General features: G+C 45.3%; 1 protein-coding gene across 1 annotated transcript; it reads left to right on the top strand.

Moving 5' to 3' along the window:
• Positions 1–2,401: 2,401 nt before the first annotated feature.
• On the top strand, positions 2,402–13,672 carry LOC148131751 (uncharacterized). Its single transcript, XM_087953061.1, has 4 exons — positions 2,402–2,527; positions 3,959–4,820; positions 6,750–6,867; positions 9,071–13,672. The coding sequence occupies exons 2-4, from the start codon at positions 4,086–4,088 to the stop codon at positions 10,009–10,011; spliced, it is 1,794 nt and encodes a 597-aa protein (XP_087809187.1). The 5' UTR covers positions 2,402–2,527; positions 3,959–4,085; the 3' UTR covers positions 10,012–13,672.
• The last annotated feature ends 5,271 nt before the right edge of the window (positions 13,673–18,943 follow it).

The following is an 18,943-nucleotide window of genomic DNA, read 5'->3' as shown; positions in this document are numbered from 1 at the left end:
TCACATTTTACACTGAAATCTGCAACTTTCGAAACTCCTCCCTGGATCATAGTGAGCAAAGTCAAATTTGTGGGTGGTTGTGGTACTTCGAAGAACTGAGTTAATGCGCTTTTGGATGCATCCTTGTACTGTCCCGTGCCACATTCTCTTCAATTCAGTGAGAGACTCAAGTTTGAAGTTCAACTGAATCTACGTCCCAAAAGTGCTTGTTCAAATGGCAACTGGACTTTCTTGGGGTTTTTTATTTATTTATTTTATTTTATTAGTCAAGCAAGTATTAGATAACAGGTATAAGTATAAACATGATTATGAATACACAAAATGGCTACCAATACAATAGAACAGAATAGAATTCTTTATTGGCCAAGTGTAGTTGGACACACAAGGAATTTGTCTTTGGTGCAAATACTCTCGGTATACATAAAATAAATTCGTCAAGAATCATCAGGTACAACACTTAATAATAATCATAGGGTACACTAAGCAATCAAATCATACTAGGAAACGGTCAATATAGATCATAAGGGTACAAATGACAAAGTTACAGTCATACAGTCACAAGCAGGAGGGGATGGGTGACAAGGAGTGATTAGAAGATTAATAGTAATAGTAGTGCAGACTTTGTAAATAGTTGAAAAGTGTTGTGGGAATTATTTGTTTAGCAGAGTGATGGCTTTTGGGGAAAAAATGTCCTTGTGTCGTTTTGAGGGAAGGAGTTGAAACAGTTTATGTCCAGGATGTGAGGGGTCCGTAGATATTTTCACAGCCCTTTTTTTGACTCGTGCAGTATACAGGTCCTCGATGGAAGGCAGGTTGGTAGCAATTGTTTTTTCTGCAGTCCTAATTACTCTGTGGAGTCTGTGTCTGTCTTGTTGGGTTGCAGAACCAAACCAGACAGTTATAGAGGTGAGGATGACAAACTCAGTAATTCCCCTATAGAACTGGATCAGCAGCTCCTTTGAGCTTTGTGAGTTGGCGCAGAAAGAACATTCTTTGTTGTGCTTTTTTTTAATGACATTTTTGATGTTAGGTGTCCATTTTAGGTCATGTGATATAGTAGAACCTAGAAATTTGAAGGTCTCTACTGTTGATACTGTGTTGTCTAGTATTGTTAGAGGTGGTAGTATGGGAGGGTTTCTTCTAAAGTCTACCACCATTTCTACGGTTTTGAGTGTGTTCAGTTCCAGATTGTTCCAGTTGTACCACAAGGCAAGCTGTACAACCTCCTGTCTGTATGCGGATTCGTTGTTGTCTCGAATTAGACCAATCGCTGTTGTGTCATCAGCAAACTACAGTATTTCAACAGATGGATCGTTTGAGATGCAGTCATTGGTATATAGGGAGAAGAGAAGTAGAGAAAGCACACAGCCAGAATTGTACAGAATAAAAGGAACATTAGGACAGGGACGGTAGACGCGTTGGTGCGCTTATGCACGGCCCCTACAGGAAAGGGTGAGGTCAACAATAGACAGTCTAAGGTTAAAGTTTTGGGGGTTTGGGGAAGAAACCACAGAGTCAGTTAGTGTATTCCAGACATTGACCACTCTGTTGCTGAATTCTCAATCAACCAGGTCCTGGTTGTGTCAACTCAGAATATTTCTCTCCCTTTTCACTCCATAATAGCTTAACTCTACTTAGAATTCCCATAGTCCTCAATTTACGACCACAATTGAGCCCAAAATTTCTGTTGCTAAGGGAGACATTTGTTAAGAGGGTTTTGTCCCATTTTACGACCTCACTTGCCTCAGACGTTAAGTGAATCGCTGCCGTTGATCAGTCAGTAAATCGGCCGTTCAGCGAATCGGGCTTCCCTGCCAACTTTGCTTGTGAGGTCGCAAAAGGGGATCACCCGATCCTGGGACACAGCAACGGCCATAAGTATGAACCCGTTGCCAAACCTCTGAATTTTAATCATGTGACCCTAGGGATGCCGCAAAAGGTCATAACGGTGAAACACAGTCAAAAGTCACATTTTTCAGGGCCTGCTGTCGTAATTTCGATCGGTCACCAATGAGGCAAGGACTACCTAGATTTCGTTCATTTCTTGAGATCGGTTTCATTTGGAAGGATTTTTTTTTTTTAAAAAGCACCAGGGGTCTTCATACTTGACAGCTTTAAGACTTGTGGACTTCAACTCCCAGAATCCCTCCTCCAGTCATGTTAGCTCAGGAATTCTGGGAGTTGAAGTCCACAAGTCTTAAAGTTGCCAAGTTTGAAGACCCTTGAAGTACCATATTATTACAGAGACACCCGGAACGGGTTAAATTCATCGAGTTGAACACTCCTAGAGTGGGGGGAGCAAAGGAGAGCCCTCCACCTCGCTTGGAGAAAACTACCGGAAGTGCCGTGTAGAAGAAAGGGGTGAAGCCACTTCCGGTGCCCTTTTTCCCCACCTCTTCCTGGTGGGAAATCTCATTTTTGAATACAAGCTCTGGATCTTCTTAGCTTGGGCGGCCCTCCGCGCCTGTGGGAAGCGTCTCCTCTGGCTCAGAGGGCGGAAAGGCATTGCATTGCATTGCAGGGAGAAGTGAGTTGATGGAAACGGGGGATGTTTTGGCTGGAGGAGAGCAAGAAATATTCCAGAGGAAGAGAGGCTATAAAAGAAAAGCAGAGGCGACTGGAGAGAAAATGCTGCTGCGGGGGTGGACCGGGAAGAAGCATTCCAGGGAGGACCGGGGGGGCAGGCGATCTAGGAAAGTGATGCATTCTTTGCATCCGAAACTTTATGGTAGTCTGCAGCTGGATCTGGAGGTTCTTTTAATTTAGGGCAGGGATCCCCAAACTTGGCAGCTTTAAGACTTTGTGGACTTCAGCTCCCAGAATTCCTGAGCTAATATGACTGGAGGGGGAATTCTGGGAGTTGAAGTCCACAAGTCTTAAAGCTGTCAAGTTTTGAAGACCCCCTGATTTAGGAGATGGTGGTAGCACAGCTGCCTTTCATTTTACAGGCGTATTGATTGGTCCTATTGTAGCCAGTCTCTGATTTGGGTACCATAACAATAATATTTGCATTTTTTTTTTTGATTGATGTGTGCCATTATGAGTCTCTGTGGCGCAGTGGTTAGAGTGCAGTCCTGCAAGCTACTTCTGCAGCCAGCTGCCTACAATTTGGCAGTTCCAATCCCACCAGGCTCAAGGTAGACTCACAGCCTTCCATCCTGCCGAGGTGGGTAAAATGAGGACCTAAATTGTTGGGGACAATAGGCTGACTCTGTAAACCACTTAGAGAGGGCTGTAAAAGCACTATCAAGAGGAATATAAGTCTAAGTGCTATTGCTATAAAGTCTCCTAGCGACACATAGGTAGATTTTCACCATCCTGTTCTTCTACAGTGACTGTCTTTTCTTGGAAAAAAATAAAGAACAATTCTGAACAGGAGACCAATCTAATAGAGATCCATAAAGGTTTTTTTTTAAATAAGTGTTTATGTTTACAAGTTTGTTGTGCAGAGGAAAATTCAAGAGCAAAACCGGGGGGAATATAAGGGATAGCTTTCTGAAATAATGGATTATCCTTTATAATAAAGGACATATGATATCCCTAGATAGATCTATAGATAAATAATAAATAAATAGATAGATAAATAAATAAATAAATAGATAAATATATGGATCGATAGATTGTTCAGGTCTTCCAATTATGCTCCCATCACCATTGACTTGTCGAAATAAATAAATAATAAATAATAATAAATAGATAGATAAATCTATGGATCGATAAATTGTTCAGGTCTTCCAATTATGCTCCCATCACCATTGACTTGTCGAAGCCAATGGGGAAGGTCACGAATAGCGATCACATGACCGCAGGATGTTGTAACTATCATCAATGCGTGCTGAGGTCCGAGTGCCCAAATCGTGATCATGTGATGGTAGGGACTGGTCATAAAACGAGCCATGGGTAAGCCAGGATTCTCTGTAGCCTCCATGATTGAAAATATCTCTTCCTCCCCACGCAGGTCGATTAGAGAAGTTCCTGTCATTCGCCAGCTAGCTGATCTGGGCCACCTTCAGAAGAAGTGCTGAGAGACTAGAAGACAAGACAGTTGGAAGAAAAAAAGACATCGTCCCATTTTCCCCCCCTCGATGGATGAGCAGGTGGCCGCAGGACTGAGTGCTTGGGAAAGAATAGAGAATCTTTCCAAAGCTCCGCTGGTTGCACAGATGAACAGCTCCGAAGAGCTGCTGATGGAGGCACCACCACATCACGTGAAGGAGGAACCCGCCGAGGGTTTGCAAGATCCCTGGGAGAACCAGTGGCAGGAGTTCCTCAAGACCTTGAAGGCACCAGACTTGGAGTGGGGGGCTCCACAGATGCCTGATCGGCTCACTCCCTGGGACGATGCCAGAAGCTTCCTGGCCTCCTTTGAACAAGTCGCAACCGCTTGCCGATGGCCTCGGGATAAGTGGGTGGCCTTTCTCCAGCCAGCCCTGAGTGGAGAGGGCAAGCAAGCCTTCGGCCTCCTCCGTGTTCCAGAGAGAGCAGACTATGAGACGGTGAAGGCCGCCATCTTGGAAGAAGAGGCTGCCGCCAGGGAGAGGCAACGCCAGCACTTCCGGCAGCTCCGCTACCGGGACACGGAAGGCCCGAGAGGCGTTTGTGGGCAACTGCGGGCACTCGGCTGTGGGTGGCTGAAAGTCGAGAGACGCACAAAAGACGAGATTTTGGAACTGCTGATCCTGGAGCAGTTCCTCAGTATCCTGCCGGTGGAGATGCAAATTTGGGTCAGGAAACGTAAGCCCGGCAGCTGCACCCAGGCAGTGGCCTTGGCTGAGGACTTCCTGTCGAAGCAGAAAGAGGCCGCAAAATTGGAAACGAAGGTGGGAGGATTTTAGCACCCCTAAAACAGGGTTGATGACCGGGGCGTGGCACAAAGGCAACACAGTCACATAAGTAAGAAGAGTCCCTTTAGTACCTCCAACTTTGCCCCCAATGTCCAGGTTACCTTTGGCTGGAGAAAAAACTCTCCCAAGAGTAGAGGAAATTCAGTCTGAAAACAAAGTACATTACAACTGTAAATAAAAATCCACACAAACCACACTGCAGTAATTAACTTGACAGGGCAGGAGAAGGAATTGCAGACTTGAAAGGCCAGCAAAACACACACAGTTGGGAAGACGCCAGGAACCCAGATAAGCCTCGCCGATACCAGATAAATTCACGATTTGCTCCCAACAACTTTGCTGTATGCAGCTTCCCTTTTTAAACACAGCTGCAGCTAATGAAGGGAGTCAGGGCCCTTTCCTCCCCCGTAAGCCACACAATCCACATTGCTCCTTTCTCCATTCCTCCCTGTGTGTCCTAGGATGAAGAGGGAGTGGGCCTGGGTCTTCCTCTGAATTCCTTCTTTCCTGCTCTACCTCTCCCCTGTTCTGCCCAGCTGGACTTTGCCCTTCCCCAGTTTCTTCCACAGCCAACGGAGCTCCACCCCCACTCCCTGTCAGCTGCTCAGCCTCCCCCTCCGAATCAGATTCCAACAGGGGCATGACACAGGGAGAGGGGAGGTTGGATGTGTTAAAAGAGGCCAAGGGGAGTTGCAACCATCTGCTCAAAGTCTCTCTCTTTACACAGGAGGTCCTCGACTTACAACGGTTTGCTTAGTCACCATTCAAAGTTGCAATGGCTCTGAAAAGAGTGACCGATGACCGTTTTTCACATTTATGACCATTGGAGCATCCCTGCGGCCACGTGACTTATGCTTGGATGCTTGACTCACTTTTATGACAGTTGCAGTGTCCCGAGGTCACATGATTCCCCCTTTTGCGACCTTCTGACAAGCAAAGTCGGTGGGGAAAACAGATTCACTTAACAACTGCAGTGATCCGCTTAATAAAGGTGGCGAGAAAAGTCATAAAAATGGAGCAAAATTCAGCGAACACATTTCTTACTTAGCAACATAAATTTGGGTCATAAGTTGTGGACTACCTGTATCAACTTTGGCAATGTTAACACTTCGACATCTCAGGGTCTACCATCTTGTCAGTTTTGACCAAACCCTCTCTGTCTCAGTAGTCCTTGACTTATGACTGTATGAAGTCTGTCCGTTGCAGTCATAAGTCTAATGATGGAAACTGATCAAGGAGAGATTCAACCTGGAAATAAGGAGAAACTTTTTGACAGTGAGAACAATCAACCCATGGAACAGAAGTTGCTCTCAGAAGTTGTGGGAGCGCCATCACTTGAGACCTTCAAGAAGAGATTGGACTGCCATTTGTCAGAAATGGTGTAGGGTCTCCCGCTTGGGTGGGGGGTTGGACTAGATGACCTATAAGATCCCTTCCAACTCTGATTATCTGTTATCTGATTTTATTACCTTGTTTGCAGTCGTTAAGCAAACACTGCAGTCGTTGCATGAACCCAATGATTCACTATCAGTGCAGATCTGCCAAAAATTGGAAGTATGTACCTTTTTTTCGGCAGAACCATCGTAAAATGCAGCCACATGACAGTGGGACACTGCAAACGGCCCTACAGGTTTAGTCATGTGACTCCAGGGGTGAGCGACCATTGGAACTTCACACCTGGGTCGTAAGTAGCTCCAAGGTTGGTCCATCGTAACTTGAAACGGTTGCTAAGCAGCAACTGGTCGTAAGTCAAGGACTACCTGTAGACACTGAGCATTCCTAGACAAGTTCTTTTCATTCATCCTCAATGGGGAAAAAAAATCTCACTGGTCTCTGGGCATCGGCTCCCTCCCTGCGTTCAAGCCCCTACCGTCTCAATTAATCCTCTCTTGGATGCTCTTTTAGGTGCCACCGACAGAGGAGTCTGTGGAACCTTCTGAGACAGGACAAGCTCTGGATTGCTGGGCTGCCCAGCTCAGCAGAGACACCAAGGAAGGCGAGAGCAAAGAGGCAACATGGCTGTGTAAGTGTAATGACCCGGGGCATGATACAAAAATAAAACCAAGTCACAAAAATATAATAAAGTTCCTTTAATGCCTCCAACTTGGTCCCAATGTCAGATTATCCTCGGCGGGAAATCAAACTCTTAAAAGAGTTTACGAAGGGAGTAAATGCAGTCTGCACCCAAAGTAAAGTTAATTCGAAATTAAAAAAAATCAAACACAAACCACACTGAAGAAATTACTATGGCAGGCATGGATGATTAATTGCAGACTTCTACTGGATAATGCAGCCACCCCAGTTGGGAGGAAGCCAAAAACACAGATAATCTCCGACAAGAATAAAACATGCTTTGCTTCCAGCACTTGGCCATACAGTTTGTCCTTATAAACAGTCCTCACAGCTGCAGCCCATGAAGGGGATCAGGGCCCCTTCCTCCCCTGTAGACCACACCATTCATGTTTCTCCCTTATCCTCTCCTCCCTGCATGCCCTAGGATGAAGAGGGGATGGGCCTGGGTCTTCCTCTGACTTCCCAGCTGGCCTGTGTCCTTCCCCAGTTTCCTCCACAACCTCCAGAGCCACACTCCCACTCCCTGCTGGCTGTTCCTCCTCTCCTTCGGAGTCAGATTACAACAGGGGCATGACAGTAACGTTCTGTGTTTCTTAGAAGGGTCAGCTTCAGTTTCTTTTCTTCTGTTGCTGCTGAGACACAACAATTTTGGACTAAGGCCTTCTTCAAATGCCACCAGTGTGGTGCTGATCTTTTTACTCTTAAATATCTACTGCCAAGCCTGTTGACTTTGGCCTGTTTTTAAAACCGCATTTTGGGCTTCTGAAGTAAAGGAGAGGTGTTTCTTCAAACAAAACTTTTAAACATCCAAAGATCCTTTTAAAAGACGCAAGCTGCTTTTAGATGAAGAGTACAGTACATAGAGGCTTTTAAGACATGCTCTACTTTATTGTAAGGCTACATTAGCAGAATCTTGCAAGTCTGAAAGTACAGGTAGTCCTCGACTTACAACACTTCATTTAGTGACTGTTCCAAGTTACAACAGCACTGTCTCCCGTGGCTGACCCCCTCCATGACCAATCAGATTTAAGCAAGATGTTTTAGGAACATTCACTTCAAGCGTAGGTTGGTATGCAGCTGCCTTCTCCCAACCGGGTGACCTTGAAGCAGCATCTCAGGGAGATAGAGCAGTTACTTTCACTTTTCCACAAGCATTTGCCCTCCCATCCACCCTCCCCAAAATTCATGGCAGATTGTCACCATGTAGTAGCACATAAGCCAGCATAAGTTGGAAGCTGACCCACTGCTTCTTTGAGTTGTTTTATGCTCTGGCTGGTGTAAGTGTTGATGGTATCCCGCCACCACGTTCTTTGACGGGCTGGTTGCCTTTTACCGCTAACTCTTCCAAATAATAATTGCTTTCTCCGGTAAATTCCTCTGCATGATGTAGCCAAAATAAGTAATATGCAGTTTTGTGATTTTGCCTTCTCGATCAGGGGGTCGCCAACCTTTTGGACCTCAGGGACCACCAAACTCATCATTTTAAATCCCGCGGACCAGAGACCCTGGGAAAATCACCCCCAAAGTCTGCAGGAAAATTCCCCACTCCGTTTTCCTACCGATCGATCATTCTTTATTTGGGATCGCAGGATACCGTCTCCAGCTCCATTCTCAGGGGGAGAGAGAGAGAGACAGAGAGAGACTTTTGGCTTCATGCAAGGAAAGCAGCAGAAGCAGCAGAAGTCTTTCTTTCTCTCCCCCCAAACTCCTCCAGAAATGAGTCTTTGTGAGACTTGTTGCACCGGTGCAGCCTCTTGGAGCAGGAGGCCTTGCAGGGTCCCAAAGACTCATTTCTGGAGGAGTTTGGGGGAGAGAAAGAAAGACTTTTGCTGCTTTCCTTGCCTGCAGCCAAAAACAGAAGAAGAAAGAAGCGGAAAGAAGCAGCCCGGTGGCCAGGCGTGGGGTGAGTGGGGCAAGTTCTCTTCTTCGCCCTTTCCCCCCTCCCCTCACTACCTCGTGTTGTTCGCAATGCAAGCGACGCAAACCTTGTGTTCCCACGCAGCCTGGATTAATTGCTTTGGGAGGTGCTTTGGGGATGACACTTCGCTACGGACCACCAAAATGTTCTTGCGGACCACCAGCAGTCCCCGTCCCACTGGTTGGCGACCGCTGTACTAGATCCTGAATGAGAATGTCTTGTTTCCTTTCTGCAGGTGATGAGCAGGTATGGGAGAAAGAGGTGACCTCCATTCATCCCAAAGGACAAGAACAGAGGGCTCCCAAGGATGTTTCTCTGGAAACAAACAAGGATTTCCCATACTGTAAGAATGGTGCGATGTTGGAAGGTCCAAGAGAAAGGGGGAACGTGCCAGCAACGGGCCTTGAGAAGGGGGTGGACCTGTCTATGTTGTGCATTCATGATCCGAGCAGTGCTTCAGAACAGCAGAAATTCCTGGGTGACCAGGTGCAGCACCCCAAACTGGAGGTTCCCAGAGAGAACTTTGGACAAACCTCGGATCTTCTTCCGCGTCAAAGTACAGATACGGCTGGGAAATCGTATCCATCTTCACAGGGTGGGAACAGCGTGATATCGAGCCAGGCCTTTATAACCCAGTCGGGAGTTTACGCGGCTCCGGGAAGCATGAAATGCTCCCACTGTGATCAACGCTTCCACTCTGCTTCAAGGTTCAAGGAGCATTTGAGCATCCATAGCGGAGGGTCTTCATTGAACTGCTGTTATTGCGGAAGAAACTTCGGGTCCTGTTCAGTCTTACAGGAGCATCTCCGAGCGCACGCGGCAGAGAGGCCGTACCGATGCCCGGACTGCGGAAAGCGTTTCAACCAGAAGCATTACTTGACCATCCACGAGAGGCTGCACAGCGGAGAGAAACCCTACCAATGCGTTCACTGCGGGAAAAGCTTTCCGGAGAGATCCCGGCTTCTCATCCACGAGCGGATCCACACGGGCGAGAATCCCTTCCTTTGCTCTGAGTGCGGGAAGGGCTTCAACCAGAAGGGGAACCTCATGACCCACATGAGGCTGCACACGGGAGAGAAACCCTACAAATGTGCGCTTTGCGAGAGGCGGTTCAGCCAAAAGGCAGGCCTCAGCGCCCACGAGAAAACCCATGTAGGCCTGAAAAGGACATTTTGATATAGGCTGCTTGGCTGATACCTCGCATGGATGAAACTTGTTTTTCTGACCCACGCCCTTTTCCAACAAATCAAACACAAATCGAAAAGGAACAGAAACCTTGTAATGCTTTTACAAAATAATTAGCTGTGATAAGCACAAGCCTTGCCAAATTGTGCGAGACTTGCCAAAAGATAACAGACAATAAATAATTTGCAATATAAGAATCTTCAAATACAAACTCAGGATACTGGAATGTCCACAAGGCTGGAGTTTCAAAACGTCTTTGCCTTCTGCAAAGTACGTTCGTTTCACAGCTGGCTTTTATCTTCTTGAAGGAGGGGCCATTACCTTGCAGCCTTACTCCCGAGTCGCCCGTGCTATTGTAGCTGCTTTTTCCTCCAAGGAGCCCTGCGCGCACTTGGCACAGGCTCCTTGGGAACCCCCTCATCGCTGCTGCCAGCCCGCCCCCAATCCCTGAAGGCAGCAGTCCACTCCCTAAAGGTCCTGGCCCCTCATCTGAGTCCTCGCTCTCCTCAGCCCTCTGCACCTGCTGCCGGCTAATCACAACAGTTTTAGAGGAATATCACAAGCCTTGCATCACCTTCAGAATTGCAGCGAGATAGCTAGGAAAGTGTAATTCCAAACCTGTGTTTCTCAACCATGGAAACTTTTAAGATGCTTGGACAATTCCCCAGCCAGCATGGCCACTGCTAAAAAAGATTAAGAGTTGATGTCCAGTGTCATAAAACTATTTCAGTAAAAGAGGAACACAGACAAACCACAAGCAATAAGTTCTACTTTGAGATCAGAGGTTTTATTTCATGAGCAATTTGGAACATGAGCAGCCATCATAACACAAATTATATCAAACAATTCATTGCAATAAAGTCTACTGACATGGTTGAGTCCGGCAAGGAGTAGCCATGGCCAGTGGCCCTGAACATATCCCAAGACATTCTTTTTATACTTTTCTGCACGCATTTTACAACTTACTTCTCTGTTCTTTCTTCCTGACAGTCTCCACATACACCCGTGAACATCTAAAGCCTCTATCCATCGGCTACTTTCTGTTCCCTATTCCTCACGGTTTTCAAAACTACGTGCTTTGCAAAATCACAATCCACAAAACAGCAGGATTACAAATAGTTCTGGTACATTTTGAAATCGTCCTGTCTAAAACTTTGGTTCATGTCTCTTTTATTCTGGGGTCTGCTATCATCCAAGGGCCTTGTTGAATCTGATAGACCAATAGCCTATTTTTTTATTCCCGTACCGGATATCTTAAAAGTTGCTACGGTTGAGATATACTGCCTTAGAAGCTTAGACAGTTTAGCTGTCATGCCCCGGTCGGAGCCCGAGCTCGGAGCCTGAATCTGCGGGGGAGGATGAGCCGGAGCTAGAGCTGATGGAGATGAGTGGCTTCATTGGCTTCCGAGGGATGTGGGGAGGAGCAGGCCGAGGCAGCCCAGCACCCCTCAGGATTGGGATGGGTTGTTAGCAGGGAGGAACGGGGGCAGGATGATCGAGAGAGGGCAAGCAATGGGTAGGAGGAGCAACAGAGCTCAGGCGATGAGCAAGGACCGCCCACTCCTGATCCCTGAGCACGGAGAGTGGAGAGCAGGCTGGAACAGCACAGGCCAACCTGACGACTCGGGAGGAGAGCGCCCTGCCCCTCTTCACTATGCACACCTGGGGACAGAGATTTAAGGAGAGTGCTGTGTGCGGAAGGGGCATTTGTCAGGTACAAATGCTGAATTGGTAGAGTTTGGTGTGCCGATACAGACATTTGGAGTTTGCGGGACTGTTCGCTTCTTCCTGACTTGTGGACTCCTTGTTTTCTTCTTGACTTCGTGGGCCCTTGTTTGTTCCTTGTTTCGTGGACTCATTTCCATGTTCCTTTGCTTTGCTGGACTGGGCGCAGTCAGAGGCTGCCGTGTGTGAGTATGTGAGTGCGCTTTGCCCTGGGACTTGCCAAGAATGTGGGAGCGTTTGAGGGTAAATTTGGAGCGTTAAAGGGGGAGTTTGAATGCTCAGCTGGCTGGGTGACTTTTGTGCGTTCTCCCGGGTCATCACAGCAGCACCTTTTTTCTCTGTAAATGGAAGTTGCACTTCCATTGTGGAGACATCTGGGAGCAGCTTCCAAAGCAGCTTTGGGCAAAGCTAGGAGAAATTTGTGGTTGCCTTTAAAAAGACATTTTAGTGCAGAGGTCCCCAACCTTGGTGTGATGACCCAGGGTGTGGCACAAAAGTAACAAAGTCACAAAAGTACGTAAAGTTCCTTTAATACCTCCAACTTGGCCCCCAATGTCCAGTTATCGTCGGCTGGAGAAAAAACTCTCCCAAGAACAGTTTTTAAAGGGAAGAAATTCTGTCCGAACCCACAGTACATATAAATTATAAATAAAAACCATCACAAACCACGCTGCAGCAATTAACAAGACAGGGCAGGATAAGGAATTGAAGACTTCAAAAGATAATGAAACACATACAGTTGGGAGGACGCCAGAACTCAGATAAGACTTGAGAAACCAAAATAATTCATGCTTTGCTTCCAGCAACTTTGCTGTGCATAGTTTGCCTTTTTAAACAGTTTTCCCAGCTGCAGCCAGTGAAGGGGATCAGGGCCCTTTCCTCCCCGTAAACCACGCAACTCACGTTGCTCCCTTATCCATTTGTCTCTGCGTGCCCTAGGATGAAGAGAGGGTGGGCCTGGGTCTTGTTCTGAATGCCCAGCCAGAGTGTGCCCTTCCCCCGTTTCCTCCACGGCCACCGGAGCCACACTCCCACTCCCTGTCAGATGTTCCACCTCTCCCTCGGAATAAGATTCCAACAGGGGCATGACTCCCGGGCTGCGGCCTGTTCAAAACTGGGCCACAGGAAAATTGGGCAAGCACACGCACACGGAGCTCCACTTGTGTAAGCAGAGGGCGCTTGCTGTCATGCACGAAGCTCCACTCACGTGAATGGAGCTTCAAGCACGAGTGACCTCCATGCAAGCTTTGCACGTGAGCACAACCGCCCTCCATTCAAGCCCCTTCCGCTTGCACGCAAAGCTCCAGTTGCACATAATGGGCATGTGCACCGTTCACCCAAATGGAGCTGTGTGCGCATGCGCACACCTGCCGCTCACATGCCTTGCCACCCCCACATGGCTGGGCCTCCAACCTGAAAGGTTTTTTTGGGGGGGGCACTGTTTTACTGCATTCTGAAGCATCTCTTTCTAAGAACATCGTGTATGTGTGTCTCTTCAAGTCAGACTTGACTCCTGGTTATATTTCCTGGAGAAAGAGAGTAGCCAACCACTTTTATATTGCAATAAAATTGAATTTTAATAGGTCCTTGAAATTCCCAGGAGTTGAGATTGACTGGACAAAGTCTGTATTTTTAAATAACGTGATAACCGTGATTGATGATGATGATGATGTTATTTCAAAGCGAGAAAACTCAGTTGTGCAAAAGTGAACGTTGGTGCCAGCCTGCCTTGAAACAAAACCCAGATAAGGTTGTCCTCCAGGCTTATTGCTAACCGTTTGGTTGAAGCATTTTCCTAGTATGTTGGTTCCCAAAATCAGAGTTATACAGTAGCTATTTCTGATTGTCTATTTAGATTTATGCATTTCCCTCATTGAAAAATTACTTTTTTTATTTTATACTAAATATCAGATAATTTTGTAATTACCCTGATGTCTTGTCTTTCTTTCTTTTAGTGCACACATAGATACCAATCACTTTGTTCACTTTAGTGGTTAGGGACATTATCCAAAGTACAGGGGGAAAAAAGAAATATTCAATTTGATTTCCTACAGCCTTTAGCCATAAATAAAACTGCAACAAAAGGAAAAGACAGCGTCAAAATAAAGAAAAAGAGATAAACCTATACAGTAGAACAATCCATTTTAAATCTTACCATGCATCCCCTAAAACAAAACTTTGTAACATTGGGACTTGGAAAGAGCACAGAAAAGAACAACAGGGGTGATCAGGGAACTGGATGCTAAAACATACAAAGAACGGTTGCTGGAATTGGGTATGTCTAGTCTAGTGAAGAGAAGGACCACGGGAGACATGATAGCAGTCTTCCAATATCTCAGGGGCTGCCCCAAAGAAGAGGGAGTCAAGCTATTCCTCAAAATACCTGAAGACAGGACAAGAAGCAACGGATGGAAACCAATCAAGGAGAGAATCAACCTAGAACTAAGAAATGTCCTAATAGTTAGAACAGTGATGGCTAACCTTTTTGGGTTCTCGTACCAAAAATTGTGCGTGTACTTGCACGCTCGCGTGCCAGCACCCAGAAGGCAATGCATGCCCCCCCACCCCCCCTACGCATGTGCGCACAATCCCCACCCAACCCGGTCGCCCCCTTACCTGCACTGCGCCTCACAGCCGGTTTGAGGCCTTTTTCGGCCTCCCAGAGGACTTTAGGAAGGCTTCTGCAGGCTTTTCAGGACAAAAACTAGGCCCGTTTCATCATTTCCAGTATTTCTGGAAAAACAGGAAGTGATAAAACGGGCCTAGTTTTCGGCCTGAAAAGCCTGCAGAAGCCTTCCTAAAGTCTCTGGGAGGCCGAAAAAGGCCTCAAACCAGCCGAAAATCACCTGTGAGGCACACACATGCACAGTGAGGTAAGTTTGCCTGCAGCTCGCGTGCTGGCACAAATGACTGCGTGCCACCTGTAGCACGGGTGCCATAGGTTCGCCATCACAATTAACAATTATCCAGTGGAACAGCTTATGTTCAGAAGTTGTGAGTGCTATATTTCCCCATATCTAACTGTTTGTTCCTTCTTATATATTATAGGATAAGAAAATGCTTCTATAGTCGATAACCAGAATGAAAAGGGTGAGCTTAAATCAATGCAAAATCTAGAGGAACAAGGTATAAAGATGAATTGGTTTTCATATGTGCAAATACATTCAAGTTATGATAAAGATCTCAAAACAGAAGGATTCTATGATAAATTGACTGACTTAGATAAGATTTTGACAGGTACTGATGAAAAGGTGATTAAAAATCTGTATGGTTATTTATTAGAAATTAAACTAGAAGAAGAACAAGTTAAAGAAACTATGATTGCTTGGGGGAAGAATTTTGGATATGGGATTGATTTAGAGAAATGGCAAAAATTGTGGTCTCAAAATTATAAAATGACAATGTCAACAGCATATAAAGAAAATTTGTATAAGATGTTTTACAGGTGGCATTTCCCCCCGACAAGAATAGCAAGAATGTTCAAGAACAAATCCGAAAAATGTTGGAAATGTCATCAGATACCTGGCTCATATTACCATATGTGGTGGACTTGTGCAGATGCTAGAATATAATGGACCAGAATCCACATGTGGTTGGAAAAAATGACAAAAAACATATAGATTTGAAACCAGAGATATTTTTATTGGGAATTTTACCTGATACATATAGCAAAGATTTGAAATACCTGATTGTAAATGTATTAACAGCGGCTAGGATTGTATTTGCTAAAAACTGGAAAAATGAGAAAATACTATCGCAGGAGGAAATTATTAAGAAAATATTGGAATGTGCTGAAATGAGTAGATTGACATTTGAAATCAGAGAACAAGAGGATAAACAATTTTATAAAATTTGGGATCTTTTCTATCAATGGTTAGATAATAAAATACAATAATGAAATATGTAGAATCTTAGAAAATAATGAATATATAAAGATGTATTTTTTTTTCTTTTTTACTATATAAATTTTTTTTAGGATAGATTCGGGAAGATTATATGAATTGTTATAAAATGATACTAAGTAAATTATAGTTATCTTGCAAAATATGAATGAATAAAATTATTGTCAAGTGATTGATTAATAATGATATTAGGGTACTTAATTTCTGATTGAGAATATGAGTTATTATGCAATGTAACTGTAATTGATGACTGTGAAATGGATGCACAAAAAATTTGTAAACCAACCGGCATACTGCTTGTATACTCATGGAAGAAAGGTTGATGTTTTTGTGTTTTGTTTGTTTATGTTTGTCTTTAAAAATCAATAAAAAATTTTTTAAAAAAGAAGAAGTTGTGAGTGCTATGGAATAGAATACAAAAAGGAGCATGAAATTGAGTTTTGTGTCTGTATAAAGAAATTCAACCCGGGACCATGCTATTTTCAAAAAAGATGTTTTACTTGTATTTTGCATGTGTGAAAACCCAAATAAAACTTTATTAAAAAAAAGAAGAAGTTGTGAGTGCGCCAAGATGAAGTTTTTAAGAAGAGATTGTCTGAAATGGTATAAGGCCATGATGGTGAACCTATGGCACATGTGCCGGAAGTGGCGTGCAGAGCCATCTCTCTGCACACACCAGCCGTTGCCTGTTGCTCTTCTGGGTTCCAGCATGTGCTGGCCAGCCACCTAGCCTTCCGGTTTCTAACGCGCAAGCGCACGCAAAGACCAAGCAGCTGGTGCGCATGCTTGTTAGAAACTGGCCAGCCACTGGTTTTTGTGCGCGCGTGTGCATTAGAAACCAGAAGATCAGGGGGCCAGTGTGCATGCACACGCTGGGAGCTGCTCTTCCAGTTTCCGTGGTGCATGTATGCACCATCGTTTTGGCACTCGGTGCCTTTTCGCTCCTACCATCACTGGTATAAGCCATCACTCTGCTAAACAAATAATTCCCTCAACACTGTTCAACTATTTACAAAGTGTACACTACTATTACTGTTAATCTCATCACTCCTTATCACCCATCCCCTCCCACTTGTGATTGAGGACTATAACTTCGTTGCTCGTATCCTTACGATTTATATTGACTGTTTCCTAGTATGATTTGATTGTTGATTGTACCCTATGACTATCATTAAGTGTTGTACCTGATGATTCTTGATTCTTAACGAATGTATATTTTCTTTATGTATACTGAGAGTATTTACACCAAGACAAATTCCTTGTGTGCCCAATCATACTTGGCCAATAAAGAATTCTATTCTATTCTATTCTATTCTATTCTATTCTATTCTATTCTATTCTATTCTATTCTATTCTATTCTATTCTATTCTATTCTATTCTATTCTATTCTATTCTATTCTAAAGTTTCCAGCTTGAGCAGGGATTTGCACTAGAAGGCCTCCGAAATCCCTGCCAACTCTGTTATTCTATGTTGTTCATGATAACGTCATAGATTACATAAAACATCTGCAAGCAGAAATCAACACAGAAACTGTCCAAATCTCCAGGGGTTGCTGCTAGAAGTGGTGACACAAGATTTTGATGTAACATCGTACAAAACCTGTGATGGAAAAAAACATGTCTTGATTCTACCTCTTGTGTGCAGAGACAATCAACCAGGGGGAGTTTGCCATATCTGTTAGGAGTCACTGTGTCGTGGCCCATCAGCTGCCAGCAGAGCTAGCTGCAGAGTCAGATGAGGAGGAGCTGAAGGGAGAGCTTCGGAGCCTTTGGAAGACTCAGATATGGAAACGGCATCAGAGACAGAGCTGGGGCCTTCCGTCCTCTCCCAGGTTGAGAGGCAGCTGTCTTCAGGGCCTGAGCTGAGTGAGGGGGAGGAACAGTTGGGGCCCATCCCAGATGCGTATATGCATAGAGAGGAGAGGAGAGCAAAGGAAAGCAATAAGCCGGATCTCAGGGAGAAGCATATGCAAGCGATAACCAGCGCTTCCCCTGGCTGGGAAATATATAGGAGGAGTTTGGGAGTAGCTGGTTATCACAGACAACCATTCATTTCTAGTATACAGCAAACAATTCAGATATCTTGAATAAACCTAGGTTTGTTGGGACTAATCACATTTGATTTTTCCTTTATCCCTGTGAATAAAAGACTGTTACTGCCCTGTTATAAAAAGGAGGTTGTTTTACTGGGGGGAAAAACCACCCCAAACCCCAAGACGAATGTCCCTACCGCTGGAATCAAATACAGTAGAACCTCTCGTCATGAATGCTTCTGACCACGACTAAATCAGGTGACGACCAAAAATTTCACCAAATGTTTGCATCTGGTCGCGAACAAATACTCGGGTGGTGATCTAACACAGCCGCGGCAATCTCCCCTTCTGTGGCGATTTTCCCTTCCGCGCCATTTTTTTTTGTACGCGCATGGGCAGTCCGTCTTGCTTCCCGTCACGACCAAATTGGGTTGTGACCAAAGTCATGGAACGGGTTACGGTCATGACCGGAGGTTCTACTGTAAATCATTAGAACCGTCATTTTAAAAAAGCACAACAAAGAATGTTCTTCCCACGTCAACTCAGAAGGCTCAGATTGCCTGAGGATCTGCTGATACAGTTCTATGGTGGAATTATTGAGTCTGTCATTTCTACCTCAATAACTTATCTGGTTTGGCACAGCCACTAAACAGGAAAGTGATGGCGATCCTATGGCACGCATGCCGGAAGTGGCACCCAGAGCCACTTCTGCCAACATGGGAGAGGTCACCTGGAAGAGCCCCACTGCGCATGTGCGTGTGTCTCCCGCCAGCCAGCTGATTGTTGGGTATCTGCCATGCATAGGGGTTGCATGCACAGAGGTGTGCGGTGTGTGTGGGGGTCACAGGCATGTGCAGAGTGTGTGGTGCACGTGCAGGGGGTTGCACACGCATGCACGGGGAGGCGGGAGGAGTCGCACGCACATTACATCATGGGTGCAGGCACGGAGCGCATTTTTGTCAGGGTAGGTGGAAAAGGGTAGCCATCACTGGTAGAGACTTTAATAGATAGGGGTTTTTTTTTGTCCACCCACAGAGAGAAGGCTTTCCTAGGATCAAATCGTTCACTTCTCTCCACAACCAGGAAAACATTCAGAATTAACAGATTTAACAGATTTTAACAGATTTGAGAGATTTTAACAGATAATCAGAGTTGGAAGGGACCTTGTAGGTCATCTAGTCCAACCCCCCCCCGCCCAAGCAGGAGAGATGACACTATTTCTGACAAATGGCAGTCGATTCTCTTCTTGAAGGTCTCAAGAG

Source organism: Notechis scutatus, chromosome 2 (genome assembly GCF_049901735.1).
Source record: "Notechis scutatus isolate UNSWTSFEM ecotype Mainland chromosome 2, rNotScu1.2, whole genome shotgun sequence".
NCBI lineage: Eukaryota > Metazoa > Chordata > Lepidosauria > Squamata > Elapidae > Notechis > Notechis scutatus.
This window is presented reverse-complemented; position numbering and strand designations above follow the sequence as displayed.

Coding starts and splice junctions, on each gene's coding strand:
- LOC148131751 (XM_087953061.1), top strand. CDS start 4,086: ATGGATGAGCAGGTGGCCGCAGGACTGAGTGCTTGGGAAAGAATAGAG. Junction 4,821..6,749: donor CCGCAAAATTGGAAACGAAG/GTGGGAGGATTT, acceptor ATGCTCTTTTAG/GTGCCACCGACAGAGGAGTC. Junction 6,868..9,070: donor CAAAGAGGCAACATGGCTGT/GTAAGTGTAATG, acceptor TCCTTTCTGCAG/GTGATGAGCAGGTATGGGAG.